Source organism: Talpa europaea (genome assembly GCF_964194135.1).
Source record: "Talpa europaea genome assembly, chromosome: 4".
NCBI classification, from domain to species: Eukaryota; Metazoa; Chordata; class Mammalia; order Eulipotyphla; family Talpidae; genus Talpa; species Talpa europaea.
The window spans coordinates 108,898,444-108,917,990 of NC_140070.1; the positions used below are offsets into that span (position 1 = coordinate 108,898,444).

The 19,547-nt window shown below is 37.3% G+C and overlaps 1 protein-coding gene across 1 annotated transcript in view; it reads left to right on the forward strand.

Moving 5' to 3' along the window:
• Positions 1 to 1,470: 1,470 nt before the first annotated feature.
• ATP13A4 (ATPase 13A4) overlaps positions 1,471 to 19,547 on the forward strand; it is a gene marked incomplete at its 3' end in the record, with an annotated part of 104,324 nt that continues 86,247 nt past the window's right edge. Inside the window, exon 1 of the mRNA XM_084232212.1 lies at positions 1,471 to 1,578. Within this exon, the coding sequence (XP_084088338.1) occupies positions 1,516 to 1,578 (63 nt within the window). The 5' untranslated portion in view covers positions 1,471 to 1,515. The remainder of the gene's footprint in view (positions 1,579 to 19,547) is intronic.

Below are 19,547 nucleotides of genomic sequence, written 5' to 3' on the forward strand. Positions count from 1 at the left end.
TAAATTACCATTTGCTCAGGGATTCACACACAGACACATCCACTCCTATTCAGAGTTTAGTCTTGTATCAGGTCAAGGATATTAGTACCCACAAGGTGGATCTAGCCTGAAGGACAGTGTGTGGGCCCAGTAAAGGTAAAACTAGCTCTCCTTTATCAAACAAATACTGTTTCCCAGGCACTAGCCCTGAGACTCCAGTTTTAGAAGGAAAGTTCTATTATCATCAACTTTATTTTAACATGTGAGCCAATGGAGACTTCTGGAATTTATGAAATGTGTGTTTTCCCAAGATTGCATAACGAACAAAGTCCAAATTTGAATGGAGGACCTCCAGATCCAGAGCACATGCCTTTGACCTTGCTGTTAGTGGCATGTTTCCTTTAGCCCTTGAACAGGACTGTGCAATATGCCGTCACAAGTCCTCATTCAGATCCTCCTGTTACCCGACGAGAAGAGCCAGCTCCTGCAGGCTGGATCAGTGAACTAGGCCAGCACAGAGGAGCAGCAGAGTCCACAGCTAAGGTGAATGGATGTGAGTTCACTAGCACCCCACTGGGACTTCGGCACTTAGCTTAGACTTCTGCTCTAGGTCTCATAATAGCCAATCACTTCCTACCCTATTTTTTTTGTATGTTTGAATCCCTATGGGTATAAGGGTAGCAAATATAACTTGATTTATATGTTTTCCTTAGGTTCAAAGTGTATGTAATGAATGTTTGAAGAAATAAAAAAGTCTCGCCAAATAGTCACTAAGTATTTTATTGCTAGACTCCCTTAAAAGTTTAAGCACCAGTGCCTTTGTGAAAGGAGACAACATAGAATAGTTGGATTATAACTTTTTCTCTACATGTTTTTCAAATTTGTAAACTTAATTCCCCATACACATTAAGTAGAATTTTTTTTTTTTGCATACACAAAGCAATATGATTACAAATACCTTTCGGAGAGGATTAGTCATAATTTGTATCTTTGTAAGCAAAAGGAATGAGGGTCCTATTAAATGCTGATGGATTTGGGTTTATATTAACCAAGTAAAATCTGCAGTTCTGTTAGCACCCTCTTCCCCTGATTCCTTAGTCTCTGTGAATAAAACAGTGATCTGGGAGTGCATGTGGCTGTTCCCACTCCTCGGAAGGGTCCTGCCAACTCTTCATTGTCCTCTTAGATTTGCAGTCAGATGTCTTATGCTGACAGGCACTGGGCAGGCAATGAGTTCTTTTCCTGTAAGTTGGGCACAAAAAGATCAGCATGGGAGCAGCCTCTTTGGGATAGCTGCTCTGGGAGAATGCAGTAAGCAGGGCGCAGGCAGAAATTCCTAGCCTGGGTGACTCGTGGGAGGAGTTCAGTTTGCTAAGTATTGTCATTTGCTGAGAGAAGGTGTACGCTCAAGAAGGAGTTGTAACCTGGAGGATCATTAACTCTTTCAGTCAGCTGGCCTCCGGCAGTGGCTGGGCAAGTTTGTCCTGGAAACATCTGCTCTGGAAGGTCAGGGAGGAGGAGTAGAATAACTTTTTCATGGGGGACTGCTTTGAGAAGGGACAGCAGGCTTTGCTCAATGAAGGAGAAGAGAATGAGATGGTAAGACTCCACTACATTCCCCTCTTTGCCTTTCCAAATATCCCCTCCCTGCTTAAATCCCCAGCTCCTTTCCCTCGCCTCCTGTCTCTCACACAAACACCATGCTTCTCTGTGATTTGACTGTGGTATCATGTGAGGAAAGGTAAAGGTCAAGAAACCTCTCCGTCCCATAAATGTAACTTCTGACAGCAGCATTTTTCTAGGCTGAAAATATTGTATTCCTTTTATCAAGAAAGTTTTTTTCTAAAATAAATCAGAAAGGAAGACTCTCATTCTCCCACAGCAAGTTCTGTTTAAAATGTACAATAATTTCAGCCAATCCCTAATTGGGGAGCATAATATTCTCTGATAGGATGATGGGACATCAGTGGTTCAGTAGCAGTGCATTTGGGTCTTTGACCTTGTCATATTTTTGTTCACAAAGACTTTTGGATGAGGAAAACCTATAAAATATGAACAATTATCAGCCCATACACATTTCTTTTTTTACTTTTAGAATTGTATTTGTAGTGCCCTAGTTGTAGAGATTGGTGTCAGAAAACTTTCTGTGCTTACTCTCCTTTATATTTTGGATGTGTTCCCACCTGGGGAGCTGTAGGAAAATCAAAGATGATTTTTATGCTCTTACTGAATTCAAGGCTTTATTTTTCAATTACAATGTAATCAAGAGAGAGTTAGAAATGTGTACTTCTATTTAATAAAGCCTTTCAGCTAATTGCGTAAGCATAGTCTTTTATGCCAGTAATGGTGTAATTAAAATGTTAAAATGTGATGCTTTCATTCCATAATAACATTTTATCTTCCTGAAATTAATATATAAATAACAAACCCAAAAGATATTTAGACTGTTTACTTGGCTAATTGCTTTAGCCCTGACTATTAAATTCTTTGTTCCTAAACTGGTTTTGCAAGTCTAATCTGCTTACCTGTTCCTATAGCAACAACATTTTTTGGACCTTCAAGAGTAGATCCCTTTTTATATCAAAGCTGAAACATTATAAGGAAATAAAAGGCACTCATAGTTAGATGACCTTTTTAGTAGGCTCCTTAATTCTCTCAGATTTGACCACCAAGTAACAAGAGCTTTCAGACCAGACACAATGTCACCATCACCAGAAGTGACCTTTTGACCCCCATGTTGGATAGCATCCTTATTTCTCCCAAGTGTTATCTTTAGACAGGGAATGTTCAACTGCTCTCTAAATTAAGTTTAAAAATTCTCCTCATCTGGTATCTTTTCACCAGAAGGCAGGGTCTCTTTCTTTCTAATGGTGTTTTTTTTTTTTTTTTTTTTTTGACCCTCCCTCACATCCTCACTTGGAAACACACCTACTCTTTCCCAAACACTCATTTTTGCATTTCGACCACTTGTCATTCACAAGTCATTAAGCTCCATCTTCTTGGGAGCTGACTTTCCTAGTTCTAGGAAACAACGCCTTCTCCAGCCTACACCTTCCAGCAAAGCAATACTGTTAATATCTTTATAACACATCAAGGTATTGACTTGGTTTTGTATGCAGCTGAAAACCCTCTTAGGAAGGCCTCGTTGACTAGAAAGGAACGCTGTGTGTTCTGGAGAGGAGTCCTTTGGCCAGTAGTCTCAGTGGAGGTGCAGCAATTAGTATGCACTCTTGATCTCTCCATTCTGTTCTGCCTGAGAAATCTGGCCACCTGCCTGTTGCTGCATCTGACACTCTGTCCTCTTTGAACTCACAACTCCATTCTCCTCACTCAGAGCAGTAAACCTCAAAATTTATTAAAGATATCTTAAATGTACCTCATAGTGACTTTTAGTTTACAAAGTATTTTCTTGGCAGATGACTAATTTAGTTTTTACCACTTCCTGTTAAGTCAGTGCCATGATGCTGAATAAACTGATGGAGACAGAATTTGCTTGTCTAATTTGCATCAGCCAATAAGTCCAGGAACTGAAACTCTAAGGAAGTTAGTTTGAGTTGGTAGCTTCTTTGTCTTTGGATGTGAATATCACCCATTTCTTTTTTTTTTTTTTAAGATTTATTTATTTATGCATACAAGAGCTGGGGTACAGGCCAGAGGTGGGGGTGGTGGTGAGAGGATTCACCAGAGACAGAGTGGGGAACAGAACAGGCAGACCGACTGAAATATACTGCTGAGGGCAGTGGGCGAGTCAGGAGAGATCTGCTGTGCCATTTGGGTAGCTCCCTGGACAGGGATCGAACTTGTGCTGCAGTGGCTGCAGATAGCTTCACAGCTTGCATCTTAGCCCCTTGCTCCACCATGGAGGCTCCAATAGCACCCATTTCTTCCTAAAGTCATCGTGCTCTTAACAGGAGAACACACTTCTTTTCTTACTGAAACAAAAGTTAAGACAACATCTAATATTCTTAATATTCTCTGGGATCTGTTTTGTTGTTTGTGATCTATATTTTCCAGACAAGTCTTTCTTCATTGACTTTAATGTTAATCACCTTTCGAAAACCAAAATTGTCTAGAAATGTGTTACATCAAAGTATTTACAATTTCTTGGTTTATTTTATCCAAAGTTTGGACCTTAGAGGAAGCCATCCCTCAAAAGATAAAGATGTTTTCAGATTTCAAGAGACTCAGCATTTTAGGTATAATTTTCATGTCAAATCATGAAGAACTGTTTCCTGGTCTAAAGATTCCTGACATAATTATTCATTCTAGAATAAAAGAAACAGGAACTAAATGAGCAGCCCTAAGGAGAACTGCAGGTAATATTGTTAAGCGCAAAATGAGACAGGAGCCAAAGGGAGAAAGAATTTTATTGGAAGAAAAAGGTAGAAAAGTGAAGAAAGTGACCTTTAGAGAACATTCACCCAGATGGCTGTCTCAGAGGAGAATGACTCCCACACAGCACGGGACCCCAGGTCCCGCTCCCATCAGCTTTGGCTAGTCCCTAGCCTGCACCAGGCTCAGCTTTTGTACTTGCAAGATAAGAGGAGCCCTTTTTACCTGACCTGTCCCACAGGGCTCTTAAGATGGTTAACTGAGCTAATCTCTGTGGGAGTTTTTGAGAAGTATAAAATTCTGGGGAGTGTCAGCAACTGTTACCTAAACAAAGATAGGCAGAGTCAGGGCTTCTTAAAAATAGCTGATGGGATGAAGACTACACAACAACAGATCTTGTCATTAAATAATGACAAGGAAGAATAAATACTTTTATCCACAAGCGGTAGAGCCCATTTATAAATGGAGAGGCACCTAGTTACCTACTTCCTGCCATGTAGTACTTACTTTAGTACAATATTTTGTGTCTTGGGACTTTATTTTCTCATTTGTAAAATGGGAGGTACAGATGGACTAAAAACTCAAATCCCTTTGAATTCTGATGTTATATATTAGTATTTTGAAAGGCTCTGGAAACACTGATGCCCATTTCCTAAACATGACACAGGAAAGATTTCATAGTTCAGTTTGAGCATTATGTAACCTCTTTAAGTACATCCTCATGAAGTCATACTCTTTTGGGGGGAAGCATTTGTTTCAGGGAGCCATGTTTTAAAATAATATTTCCTGATTTGTTTTTAACTCTCCCAGGTTTTACCAAAAAAAAAAAAAAAACTTGAATTTTTTTCTGTTTATAAAATTAACATGTTTGTTGTAAAAATATTGAAAAACTGACACATAAAGGTATAAAGAATGAAATAAATGCAATTCATGAGCTTTCTGCCCAAACACAATCAATATTATTATTTTGGTGACTCTCCTTTCAGACTTATAAAAAATGCATAAACAAAGCCTATCCTATTGCAATTATTTTTATAACATTTTAATATCATTTTACTACATTTTAATATCATTTGAGATTATTTAGATCTGTGTATGTGTATCTTGGAAATACTCAGTAATGGTTTCCATGGCATATTTCTTTACATAATAGCTTAAAATGAATAAGGTTGGGGATTTATGCCATAGAAATCTGTAAATGCTACATGGGACTTCCATCTTACCCTATCTGAAGGGTATTCTTCAATACTTATCAGCAACACCATTGAATATATGAATTCCTTAAGACTTTCCTGTTTTTCTCCTTTTGTGTCCAAATACAATAAGGATATTGGATTTAGATATCAGTCATTTGTTTGCACTGTATCCTGCCAAAGCGAAGTAAAATGATCACAATCTGTTCTCTAAAGAATGCACACATATATGCATTTATGGAGTTTTTAAACAAAAATGAAATTATTCCATCTATATATTTTGTTTAAGACTGGTATTTTATATTACACCTAAAAGTATATTATAAATATTTTTTTTAGATAATTACAGTTCCACATAGCCATTTTAAATTTGAATTGTGTTTGGATGAACTATGCTGTGGTAAGCACATCTCCCCTGTTGAACATTTCCATTATTTCTAAATCTCTTTAACTATGATGGACAACTTTGTGTGTGTATTTTTACATATTTGTCAAATTATTTCCAAAGGTGGAAGCCCTAGAAATGGCCCTGCTGCATCAAAGGAATGTATATTTTAAATTTTGATTGGGGACTTAATGCCACGTTGCCAGGTGGTGGTTGTACCAATTTATATTCAGACTAGCAATCCTTTTTAAGAATACTTGCTTTCTCTGCTATACTTGCCAATGTTGAGCATTATTACATTTTTAACTTTGGCTCATCTGATATGTGAAAATGATACTTTATAACTGTATTAATTTTGCATTTCCCTGATTTGAAGTTGAACACATCTCTACATGTTTTTGGCATTTGTATATATTTTGGTTGGAATCTCTTAATGTTGTCACTGATGTTCTGTCAACTTGTAGGCCGGGTAATTGAAAATTAGTGAATGTGAAAAGCAAGAGAAACTTTTTCAAAGTTCATGCATTTTCTGAGAACAAGAAATTAGCATTGCTACAGGCACATAATGTGGCAGTAGGGTGGTGTGTGGTCTTTGCCACATTGAAAATCCTGTCGTGCCTCCAGCATGAGCTAGGGACATCTGTCCTCCTCAATTATTTGGCTCACTTTGATAGCTAATGTTTGTCTTTTCTTCTCTAACACCAGGGAGCAAAAGCACCGCCCCCCACCTCAATAGCCACTTATTTATTATGCTTCTTGAGCACCTCCGAGTTGGTTTCCAATGTTAACTAGTGAACCCACAGATCTCATAGTGGAGGAATTGTGTTCAGACTGAGATGTTTTGTGAGTTGAAATGTTCAGGAAGCTGGGCCACTGGCCAAACTGAGTGTCTTTATTCTTGATTCATTGCTACAGAACTCCCATGAAGTCAACTCATCTTTGATTTATTTCCCTCTTGAGGACAGAGACCCTGCTTGGTTCACCTTTCTACAGCACCCCATGACCCTCTTCTACTACCCCCAGAATATAGCACAGCGCTTGGCACAAGCTCTTGGGTCATATTTGATAGCACAACTACAAGCTCCATTAACCTACAATTTTGCATTCTGAAAAGAACAGGGAGGCAGCAGAGCTTAGGAAGAGAAATAGAAATTTGAACAATTTAACAAAAACCTAGGAACATTCATGTTATTTGCTTGAACTACTTGATCATTTTGTGGATTTATCAACTGACTTCTGTCTCTCCCAAGCATAATCTTCAGTATTTAGCCGTAATATGCTATTTTTCTATGAGGTACTTTATTCTATCCTTTTGTCTGTTCATGTGTGAGTTCAACAAATATTTACCAAACTCCTACTCTGTGCCAGGAGTCCTCTGTGCTGGCCAAGGAGAATTTTAAGTGAATAACAAACAACTTCCCTTTTCAGGGAGTTCATAGTCGAGTGGGCAGGACCACGTACATAATTTGTCCGGCCCAGTGCAAAATGAAAATGAGTTGCCTCTTGTTCAATGGTTATTATCACAGTGGCTCTAGCAGAGCATGAAACCATGTTCAGGGCTTTTCTGAAAGCAAGGCCCTGTGTGACTGCACAGGCTGTGTGCCCTTCGTGCTGACCCTACACATGAGGGGCTGGGGGCAGAAATAATGAACCTGAGATGAAATAGGTGTCATTGTGGAGTGATGCATCCAGAGATGTGGGAGCCCAGAAGGGGACACTTGGTTAAAGAGAACTTCAAAGGGAAAGGAGGTATTTCATTTCCTTGTAGAAACAGGTGAGGGCCAGATTGTGAAGGACTTTATAACACACTCTAATGAATATACTTTTATATCTCTTTTGCAATGATTCTCAATGTTTGGTCCATGAAAAAACTGTACCACAATCAAGCTGGGGAGTATATAAAAATTTATTCCTAGACCTGGCTCCAGACTTACTGAATTAGAATCTTTGATGATGGAGCTGGACTTGGTCAGAATTACTGTGGTGCTTGCCCAGCAGACGCAAAAGGGAAATCACAGGGGAAGATATGAAACAAGACAAGATTTGGTAGGGCTAGTCTTGAGGGATGTTATGTCAAGAGGTGAGGAAATTTCACTGGAGAAGGAGAGACAAGAAAGATATGTTGGAAATAGTTCAGGTCAGAGGACTAGAGTGAAACTAATTTTGTCAGAGAGGGTGTTGAGTAGAGAATGAATTTGAGAGAGATTTAGAAATTAGAATTAAAAAGACTTTATAATCCATAGACTGTGAATAAGAGAGAAAGATAAGCAGGGTGGTGGTTATAAAACATGTCTCTAAACTTCCTAGTTTGTCCAGTGGGAGAAGATGGGGTAACAAGTTTATCCCAAGGGAAAGGTAGGAACAACTTGGAGTGGGGCTAGCAATAGTAATAGCAAACATTTACATGGTAACTTCTCTGAACCAAGGACTTTACATATAATAACTTTTTCACTCCTTTTAGCAATCCTGTAGGGTATTGTCTCACTTGAGGACTTTAAGGCATAGAGAGTTTAAGTGAACTGTCAGATTCACTTGGCTAAGTAACTTGCAGGCTGAGATGGAAGTCCTTGCTTTAAATAGTGGCTTATGCCTTCCTGCTTTTGCTGACTTCTAGATGACTGCTTCAGATGTTAAGGGTGGCAAAAATATCATCATGTGACTGAAAGAAGCACAACATTAGGAGGTTGGAGACCAGCATTGTGATGTTGACATGAGGAAAAAATCAATGTTTTGAGACCAGTTCCACCCAAACAAAATGCTCCAAAATTAAGTTTGTGTAGATAGAAAGATCCAGAAACCTAAATATATTTGGTTACTTCTACTTGTTTTTTCAATGGTAAGCTAGAACTGATTTTTTTTTTAAAGATTTATTTATGTATTTATACAAGTACTGGGTACAGTCAGAAGCGTGGGAGGGTGAGAGAATTCACCAGAGCCACAGCGGGGAACAGAACAGGCAGACTGACGAAATACACTGCTGAGGGGAGCAGCCGGTGGCAGGAGAGGTCTGCGCTCCATGTGGGTCCCTCGCCGGTGGCCGGGGATCGAACCGGCCCTGCAGAGGCTGCAGGCAGCTTTGCAGCCCACCCCTCAACCACTGCACCACCAGGGGAGGCCCGCTAGAAATGATTTTTATGGTACACATTTACTGTCAACTTTGCTCGCCTTCATCTTGGTATCATCAAGTATGAAAGGATCTTTCAGCTTGGAGGCCATGTCACCCTAAGTGGGTGTTTCTTTGGCCAATTCGAAGAGATCTTTTTTTTTTCCCATTTACTGTTTTCTATGATGACCCAAATGTGGTCTACTTGTTCTTCCCAGAATATAGTAGGTGTTTTTAACCACGTGTATTTTACCCTGATACTTGACTACCAGAATCTGGTTCATCTATTGAAACGCATCTCATCCAAGCCTTGAAACCCTTTCATCAAGCCATCTGAGATCCCTATATCAACCTTAATAACCCTGTATCACTCAATCACTGCCTTGTCTGGATTAGGTTTGAATTCTTGTTATAGTGAGGTCCACTAGGTTTTAAAGTAGAGTCTTGTATTTCTTCCCCAACTTATTATGAAGTATTAGCAGCAGGTGCTTATTTACTTGTATTCTTTCAAGTCTATATCATACATGTCACACTGAAGTCACTTAAAACATTTCCTAAAAGAAATGCTGAATTAAAGATTTGTGTGCAAATATTCTAATAATTTTTCTTTTTTTCTAACTCAATTGAGTTGTTACTTCCAATTTTACAAGAGGAAGTACTGAGAAATCATATAATTTGTCCAGATTTTATAGCTAGGAAGCTGCAAAGCAGAACTTTAACCTAGGCAGGTTGAATCTAGGTTTGCTTTAACTTTAATAAAAGTCTACCACCTTTGCCATGGCTCTCCGCCACAACCACCATCACCAACTAATATTGTACTGTTACCACCACTGCCACTGCTGCTACCACCACCAAATTAGCCTAAGACAGGGCCTTTCTGGTGGCGCAAGGGGTTGGGTGTCAGCACTATGAGGCTTTCCGCAAATACTACAACATGAGTTCGATCCCTGGCCAGGGAACTGACCCATATGGCACAGCAGACCTCTCCTGTCTCGCCCGCTGCTCCCCTCAGTAGTATATTTCAGTAGATCTGCCTGTTCTGCTCCCCATTCTGTCTCTGGTGAATCCTCTCACCCCTGCACCTCTATTCTTGTATGCATAAATAAATAAATCTTTAAAAAAAATTAGCCTAAGACAGTATGTATTAGTTCAGCAGCTATTTTATACTTTGGGTTCATTTTGAGTTGTGAGAAACAAAATCTTTGGGTCTCATTTTAGAAGAGCTTTTTGACCGTTTGGGCAAAAAAAGTGAATAGAGGCATGGCTGCTGAAATCAGATTACCTGGATACCCCTTCAGTTTTCTTCTGTCCCTCACACGCCTATATCACAGAAGTGCTCTCTCTCCTCCTCTTGCCCTTCCTGCACTGGGAGCCTCCTAGGATTGTTACTAAGTGCCAGGCTTGTAGTAGGGGTAGAGAGACTTATATGTTGTCTTTATTCAGACTCAGTCTTAATCAGTCCCTTTTGTGTCTGGGCCTCAGAGAGTGGTGCTTTGTCACTATTCCACTTCATTCTCTTCATAGCCGCGAACTCTGTCTTCTATCTGGGGTTAGCTTTTAGGTGGGAGTTTCCTGCCCCTCCTTTAGCCGTTATTTGGGCTTGATTTAATAGAATCCTGGTTTCAGAACAGTAAAGTCATCACGGGCTTTAGCTTTTATCCTCTATTTGGCATTGATGGATTTTTGCTTGTATTCTGGAAGAGGGTTTCTTATTTAGAAGTAATTGACCTTTGTCTATTACCATCTTTGTTCTAGCAGCTTAAGTAGCAGGAGATAAGTTCAGCAAAGTAGGAGGGAATTTGAACCTGTCCCAGCAGCCATCTATCAATAACTTCACACTTGTATTGCCAAGGGGAAGTCGCTAAGCTGAACTTCAGGAAATGCTCCCAGTCTGTCTCATGAGGACCAATTGTTGAGTGGAGAAGGGTTTATAGTATGAACTTCTTTGGTTGTCTAAGAACTTCAGATATTACACATTGATACTCTATAGTCCACACATAACCTTTATACATTTGTTGAAATTTTGGTGTATTTCTTCTGCTTCTCTGGCAGTCACCACTTTCTCCCATACTCTGAAAATGGTGTAATCAGTGTTTTGTTGTGGCTCTTCTTGGAAGGCCTTGAGGGTTTTTTTGGAAATTGGTTTACGTGATTGGCTTAAAAACCTTAGCTATCTGATGGGCTTAAGAAAATTGACGACTTTGCAGTTACCTGTTTTTTAAATTTTTTTTCCTGCTGATTTTAGAGTGAGTGTGATATTCTCTGTAGCAGTCTACTTTCAGACCTCTGGAAATCAGATAAGCCACATGTTAGATATTATCCTAACAAGTTGGGTAACCTGACTATCAAAAAAGTAGATGTGGTTCATTTGGCAAGACTGATTATGGATTATTCTTCATGTGCCTCCCAATCTTGGGTCTATACCTGCTATAGATCTCTCTAGGGACTTAATGAAAAATCAGAAAGAATAACCTGTTTAAATGGCGTAGTACCATGTTTTATTTGTTGCCTTAACTGTGACTACTTCAGCTCTTAAACAGATGAAAAACTGGACATGTTTTGATTCAGAGTGTGAATTTTATCCTTACAGTCTAATTAGAGCAGGTGATTATGTAAGTCACATAACTGTCATATAATTATCTGATTCTTATCCAAGATTATTTTTATTTTCAGTTCTCCTCACTCTGTATTTTAGAATCTGATCTTTAGTAAAATTTTATGAGTTATGACTTGTTACATTGCAAAAAACTAAAAACCCAACTAAAATTGTCCAAAGCAAAAACAATTTGTTGAGTAATTAACTGAAAAGTTCAGGATTAGTTCTAGCTTCATATATAGATTTATTTGGGGCAAAAATAATACAATTAATACTAAATTTCTTCCCACATATTGAATATACCAGTATTATTATTGGTTTTATTCTTGTACTTCAAATGGGACTCCCTTATAGCTCTAGGATTACATATCCCTAGATACTACCCCAGTAGAAAAAAATAACCTGCCTTTCTTTCAATCATTTTAGAAAACACTCATTCTTCTCATTGGTTCTAATTGGATTGTTTCCCCTTCTTATACTCATTAGTGTGGCTATGAGATTATCATGCTCTTAGTCACATGCCCACTTCTGAATTTGGAATCTGACTCAAGTCTGTATTAAGCATGTTACTGAGGATCATGAGGGTAGTTTAGGAGAAGAAAAGTGGGGTATTGGGTACTTGTTACTTAGATTGAGATAAATGGGGATTGGGTAGTCTAAACAAAAATTACAAAAGGACAAACAGAAATTTCAATCTAGTCAATAAATAATAGTTTAACTGAACTGAACAGTTTGTGTTTAAAATGGTCAAGTTTTCCATGTGATTTTATTTGCTAGAGAGAATATAAAATAAGGAATGTTCCTGCTGGTATTTTAGATATCTGTGAAGAGGTTTCAAAAAGGACTTTCAAAAATATATACCTTGTAATACTCCCCCCATGTTTTCCAATTTGAAAAATGAAACTTATTAAATAATCAAAATGTATTAAATGGAAGTGAAAGAAAAACCACAATGATGCCATCACCTAAGGCAAAAACCATTAGTATTTTATTTGATATTTCTAACTTCCCTTTTTAGTTTATGTCTCTCACTTTTTTCAGTTAAATTTGAAATTATGTAGCATAATGTTGTTTCTCTTCATTTATTATTACATATATATTTTCCCCATGTTATTAAAATGAATAAGAATTATTTTAATGACTATGTAACATTATTCAATGATTACTTTATTCTTTTATAGAAAGATTGTTTCTATTTATTGTCACTATGAATATTGCAGTAAACATCTCTGCATATAAATCTTACATGCATCTTGTATAAGCTATAGGGATTTCTTTTTCAGGTTAAAAGTCTGTCATAGGGGCCTAAAATCAAGTCCTTAGGGGCTGTGCACATTTGTAAGGACAGATCAGCTTTCAATGCCCCTCTCACACTAACGTGGATCTGCTATGAAAAGATATGATGATGATGGAAGAAATGCCATGTTTGTCGCTGTCCATGCCAGGGAAGGATGAAGAGTGTGCAGTAGGAAGTTGGGAAACTTATCTTTATTTAAAGGTCTTTCAGGGCAAAGACATCATCTGCATGTAAAGGGTCCATTCTGACCACAACGGACACCCGCTGCAGAGGTGAATGGGGCTTAAGCAACTTACTGGGGTCCTTCATATTTCATTTCAGAAAAGCGTCTTACGTAGCTTCCCCCTGCTGTTTCTCCTCTAGGAGGAATAAATAAAAGCTAGAATCCCTATTATTTTGGTATCAAATTCTATCCTCCATGGTCACAGTTGTTGTATCTGTTCTTTAATACAGATTTGAGTGTGGGGGTTTCAGTCTTACAGGGAGAAAAATCTAATCATCTTCTTTCTGAACTTTTACGCCAGATCCCAGAGCAGAAAAAAAAAAATTACTTTTCAGTTCTAGTATCATTAAAATAATTGCATCCAGCATGTCCCTGTATAAATTAATTGGCCAACTCAAAATAGCAAAAGAAGATGCAAAGAAAAATGGCGTATTCCAATATCCCAAGGAGGATATACTTTTCTATTTAATTTTTAATGGCTTATTGATTGACTTATCACAGGTACATGGCATTGTTTAGAAGAATGCCTAGCACTTAACAAGTCCAAAACATTTATATTTGAAACAAAGTTTTCACTTTTTATAAAATCTAATTTATCAATTTTTTACTTTCATAGATAGTGCTTTTGAAGTCAACTCTAAAAGCTGTTTGCCTAGCTCCAGGTGCCAAGATTTTTCCTACCTTTTTTCTTGAAGTTCTATGCTTCACATTTAACTTTTATATAAGGTGTGTGACCTAAGTTGAAGTTCTTTTTTTTTTTTTTGGCTTATGGATTTTACTTCCAGTCCTGTTGAAAAGATTATTTTTTTCTCCATTGAGTTGCTTGTACACATTTATCCAAAGTCAGTTGAGCAAGTGGAAGTGTATTTCCATTGATCTTTTTCTGTGGTCTTGTTTAAAGTAGTTATATCAATAAAAGTCTTAGAATCAGGTAGACTGAGTACTCCTTTATCTTTATTTTTCAAAATCTTTTTATTTATTATAGTTCCTTTGTCTTTCTGCAAATTTTAGAATAATTTTATTCATATCTACAAAAAATTCTTTCTGAGATTTGCCTAGGATTTGTGTTAAATCTGTGTATCGGTTTGGGGTCATCAAAATCTTTATTATGTTGAATTTTCCGAAACATGAGTATGATATGTCTCTCTATTTATTTGAATCTTTTGTTTCTTTCATTAATATTTTGTATTTTTTTAATATTTATTTATTTATGCATACAAGAACTGGGGTACAAGCCAGAGGTGCTGGGGGGTGGGGTGAGAGGATTCACCAGAGACAGAGCGGGGAATAGAACAGGCAGATCTACTGAAACACACTTCTGAGAGGAGCAGCAGGCAAGACAGGAGAGGTCTGCTCTACCATGTGGGTAGCTCTTTGGCTGGCCAGGGATGGAACTCGCTGCAGAGGCCTCAGATAGCCTCATTGTGCTGTGCTTAAACCCTTGCACCACCAGGGAGGCTGTATTTTTTATTTTTCAACATACAAGTCCTATATGTGCTTTGTTATATTTATATCTAGTGTTTCTTTTTTTGAGTGATTATAGTCTTGTATTTTTAATTTTGCTATCCAATGGGTTCATTCCTAGAACAGAAGTTAAATTCACTTTTGCATATTATCTTGTGTTCTTGTATCTTATGATGATGATGGTAAACTCATTGATTAGTTCGAAGAAGTGTTTTGTTTTTGTTTTTGTTTTTGTTTTTTTTAGTTCCTTGGCATTTTCTATATTGAAATTGTATCATCTACAAATATGGACAGTTTTATTTCTGTGTACCATTTCTTTTTTTATGTTTAAAAGAACTACTAGCTACTCTAGTATTATCTTGAAAAAGGACGAGAAAGACCATTTAGTCTGTCATCATTAAATCATGTAGGTTTATTAAAGAATGTCTTTGTTAAAACAGGAAAGTTCCCTTATAGTCTGAATTTCTTTGACTTTTTTAATCATTAACAGGTGTAAAATTTTTATCAAATATTTTTCTGAATTGATTTTTTTTATTTTTGAGTCTATTAAAATGGATTAACTGATTTTTTTTTAATTCCTGGAATATACACCACTTGGCAGTAGTGCATGATTCTTTTAAGTTATTGATGAACTGTATTTGTTAATATTTTGTTTTGTAATTGTCACATCAACCTTGTGAGGTAGTTATCACTCTAATACTCATTTGATAAAAGAAAGAAAAGAAAGTTTACTTGTCCATATAGAAGAAACTATAACTGTCAGTAGTTTCCAAATGCCAGTGTGCATAAGAATCAGTGGTCCAACCACTATGGAACGCTGTGTGGAGATTCCTCAACCTGCTAAAGATGGCGCTTCTATATGATCCAGCAATTCTACTCCTAGGTATTTACCAAAGGACACAGAAACATTAATTCAAAAGGGCACCTGCACCCCTTATGTTTATAGCAGCACTGTTTACAATAGCTAAGCTTTGGAAACAACCCAAATGCCCAAAAATAGATGACTGGCTCAAGAAGACGTGGTACATATACACAATGGAGTATTACTTAGCAATCAAAAAAGATAAACTCATGCAATTTGCAGCAACATGGAAATAAGCCAGAAAGAAAAAGAAAAATAATGGATGGTTTTACTCATAGCAGGAATTTATAAAACCTAAATAAGGGACCAGGAAAAAGACTATAATAAAGTAAAAATCAAAATTAACAAGCAACTATAAACCAGAGATACACTACGGGGCCGGGAGGAAGGGAGGAGGGAATAGGGTCAAAATAAGGGGGGGTGGGAATTGTATGGGGAATATAACCAAGATGAAAATGCATACATTGTGCAAAAATGAAAAATGATGTAAAAAATATATAAAATAAAATAAAGAATCAGGTGGAATACTGAGGTAGAAATAACCTGGAAATACCTTACTGTCAGAAATTTGGATGATGGACTAGGTTCTGCATTTTCAGAGTCCTTATGATTCTGATGCGTTTAGTTGGTAGTCCCATATTTACATGCTATGTTTCAGATATTATGTAAGACTTGGAAATGTGGACTATATGTTTATTGACCAAAGAAACATTTGTTCTCAATAGGCAGAGAAACTAGCTGAGGGTAAAGCTGTTCAGTGTCTAGTTTAGAGGGGAGATTCCAATTCCCTTTATTCTTATCTATTTATTTAGGAGTAAAGAAGTTTCCCCCTAAGAAAAGTGATTGCTATAAAGATTAATTTGTCATAGTCACTTCCAGGAGGGGGGGCACTCAATAATACCTTTGGACCACACCTGTATATCCCCACAGTCCCTATTGACATACCCCTCAAATATCTTCATGTCACCCATCTTTTCTCAGTCTTAGACAATAGCAAATCATATTAACTGAACACGTGTAAAGAGTTTCTGCAGTGTGGATGCTATGGAGAGAGATGAAACTTGGTTCTTGCCTTCGCAGAGCCAATACCTTAATGGGAGATTTTAAATTTTGCTCTTTATTAAATGTTAGCTCTACACAAAATGAAAGGTGAGCTAGAGATATGCCCTTCCTCCTTCCCCCCACCTTTCCTCATTTATTGAACACTTAGTATGTGTGAGTTCCTGTATTAGTTATTAAGTACATAAAGAAAAGTTCTAGGGCCAAATATTTGGTGAAAGATGGAGTTCAGCAGGTTAGTGTAATTTTTCTAGTGCATAGATCAATTCCAAAGTGGAAGCAATCCAAAATTTCAACAGTAAAACTAATTTACTTTTAAGTATGGCTTTACAGTGTTGTATTCTGACACAATGAAAATGAATAAACTACAATTTTGTGCAATAAAATGGTTACATCTCACACATATAATAAGCAGAAAAAGCCCCAAACCCACAAAAGCATATAATCAGTGTGATTTCAATCATATGAATTTCAAAAATATTGTGATGGTATATACACACTTAGAAAAAATAATTTTTTTAAAGATAAGGAGATGGCTGTTACAAAAGTCACCTCCCAATTAGGGAGATTAGCAGAGTGTGAGTGTAGTTAGTAAGGACTGCCAGAGAGCCTCCGCGTTGCTAGCAGTGACAATTACCATGTTTTAATTTTTTTGCACATTTATATAACATTTCAAAAAATACCACATACTCTCAAATGGCTGAGCTCTTCATGAGTGCTTATGAGTGTTGCATCAATGCTTATTGAGCATCTGAGTCCTTGAACTCACTGCAAGAACTCTAAGATTTATTAAAAATTGAGGTCCACAGGTTTGCAACCACTGGTGTTAGAGGGGAAATGTTGTCTTGGAGATGGGGAAGCTTAGGTTCTAGTCTGAACTGGGATCCTCTTAAATAATTTTTCCTTCTCTAGGCCTCAGTTTCTCCATGTGTAGCAGATTGGGCTGAATTATAAGACCTCTTGTTACTTTAAATTGTGATACCTGTAGTTCATGTAATAATAGGAGCTTTCTGATAAGCACTTGCTGACCGCTTGAAGTGCCCTCATCTAAGGCGTTGAAGGCATAAATATCTTCCATGGAGATGCCTGCCTCCCCTTTAAAACTGCCTATATGACTTCTAAGGTCAAACAAGGGTGGATTCTATTGCACCATTTGTGTAAATTGATATCTATGTATTGTGACACCACCTGCTTGGAACTATCAGAGGGAGCATGAGGACAGAGCATGCCATAAGAATGGGAGCTAACTGCCACTGTGTGGCTCCCTAGTCACTTGCCATATTAATAAAATCAACATCAGAATAACCTAGAGTGACCAGACCATTTGATTCATTTTCATAACTGATATTCAGACATGAACGCAGCCTTGGAGAAGTTATCTTGAAATTCTATAAGATGGCACCATCAAACCATCACATACAATTCTGGTTTTGATAGATAGAAAAGGAGTCTCATAATTTGCTGGAGAATTGGCATTTTCTTGGAAGCAAATAGGCATAAGCAGCAGATGGTGAAATTAGGATAGGTAATAGGGAAATGAACAACCTGTTAAGACTGGAAAATTGAGAGACTAGTATGGGTAAAGGATACCAGAATTTCTTCTTCTTTCAAATATCCTGGGATGCCAGATGTAAATGATATAGAATAACACAGATGATCAAATGCTGGGTCAAGTTGTTAATGATAGTATCTCAGGGTATCTTTATTAATACATGGTATGCATTTATTGTTACAGAAGCAATACATTCACATTTTTAACATTAGAAAATATAAATAAAACCTTACCTTCCCGCAACTCAGAGATCACCATCATTAACTTACTGCACATGTTGCCTCTTTTACCAAAATGAAACCATATGGTAAATGCTCTATTATCATCTGCATTTTCATTAAAAGTCCTCCAGTTTTTTTGGTCAGTGAGTTTGTAGCTCAACTAATACCCAAACCACATTCAAATTTCACCAATGGACCCAGTAATGTCCACTACAACTATTTTTTCGAAACTGGCTTGGCGTTTACTTTCTTAGTATAGATGATGAGTCACAAATGTGCATCTTATAATTATCTATTAAATTGGATGGAAATATTTTGTGTATTTTATATAGATATATATTAATAAATACAAAAATTTATTTCACAATAAAAGAAAAGAGAAATGTAACACTTTTCTGTATTATTATCACTGTATTTTTGGTTCTCTTAATCCAGTTCTTTTTTTTTTTTTTTTTTTTTTTTGTGGGACGCTCGCTGGCGGCTGAGGAACGAACCTGCACTGCAGAGGCTGCAGGCAGCCTCGCAGCAGCCCAGCGCTCAACCGCTGCGCCACCAAGGGAGGCCCTTAATCCAGTTCTTTTCTTATATCATGATAATAAGTTATTGAAAGGCTAGTCATTCTGTAAGGGTTCCTAGGTGAGTAGCTACACTGATATCAAATGTTACACAAAGATAACAGACAAATGACCTCATCTTTAGCTGAGTTTAACAGTTTTTAAAGAAAATAGCATTTATACCACAGAAAAATGGGTACACAGTTTTTTTTTTTCCTTTCTTTCTTTCTTTCTTTCTTTCTTTCTTTCTTTCTTTCTTTCTTTCTTTCTTTCTTTCTTTCTTTCTTTCTTTCTTTCTTTCTTTCTTTCTTTCTTTCTTTCTTTCTTTCTTTCTTTCTTTCTTTCTTTCTTTCTTTCTTTCTTTCTTTCTTTCTTTCTTTCTTTCTTTCTTTCTTTCTTTCTTTCTTTCTTTCTTTCTCTCTCTCTCTCTTTCTCTCTCTCTCTCTCTCTCTCTCTCTTTCTCTCTCTCTTTCTCTCTCTCTCTCTCTTTCTCTCTTTCTCTCTTTCTTTTTTTCTCTTTTCCCCATACAATTACAACCCCCTTATTTTGACCCCAAGCCCTCCTTTCCCTGCCCCCCCACCCCCCATAGAGTGTCTCTGGTTCATAGTTGTTTGTTGATTTTGATATTTTCTTTCTTATTCTTTTTCCTGGTCCCTTATTTAAGTTTTCTAGATTCCTGCTATGAGTGAGACCATCCGGTATTTTTCTTTTTCTTTCTGGCTTATT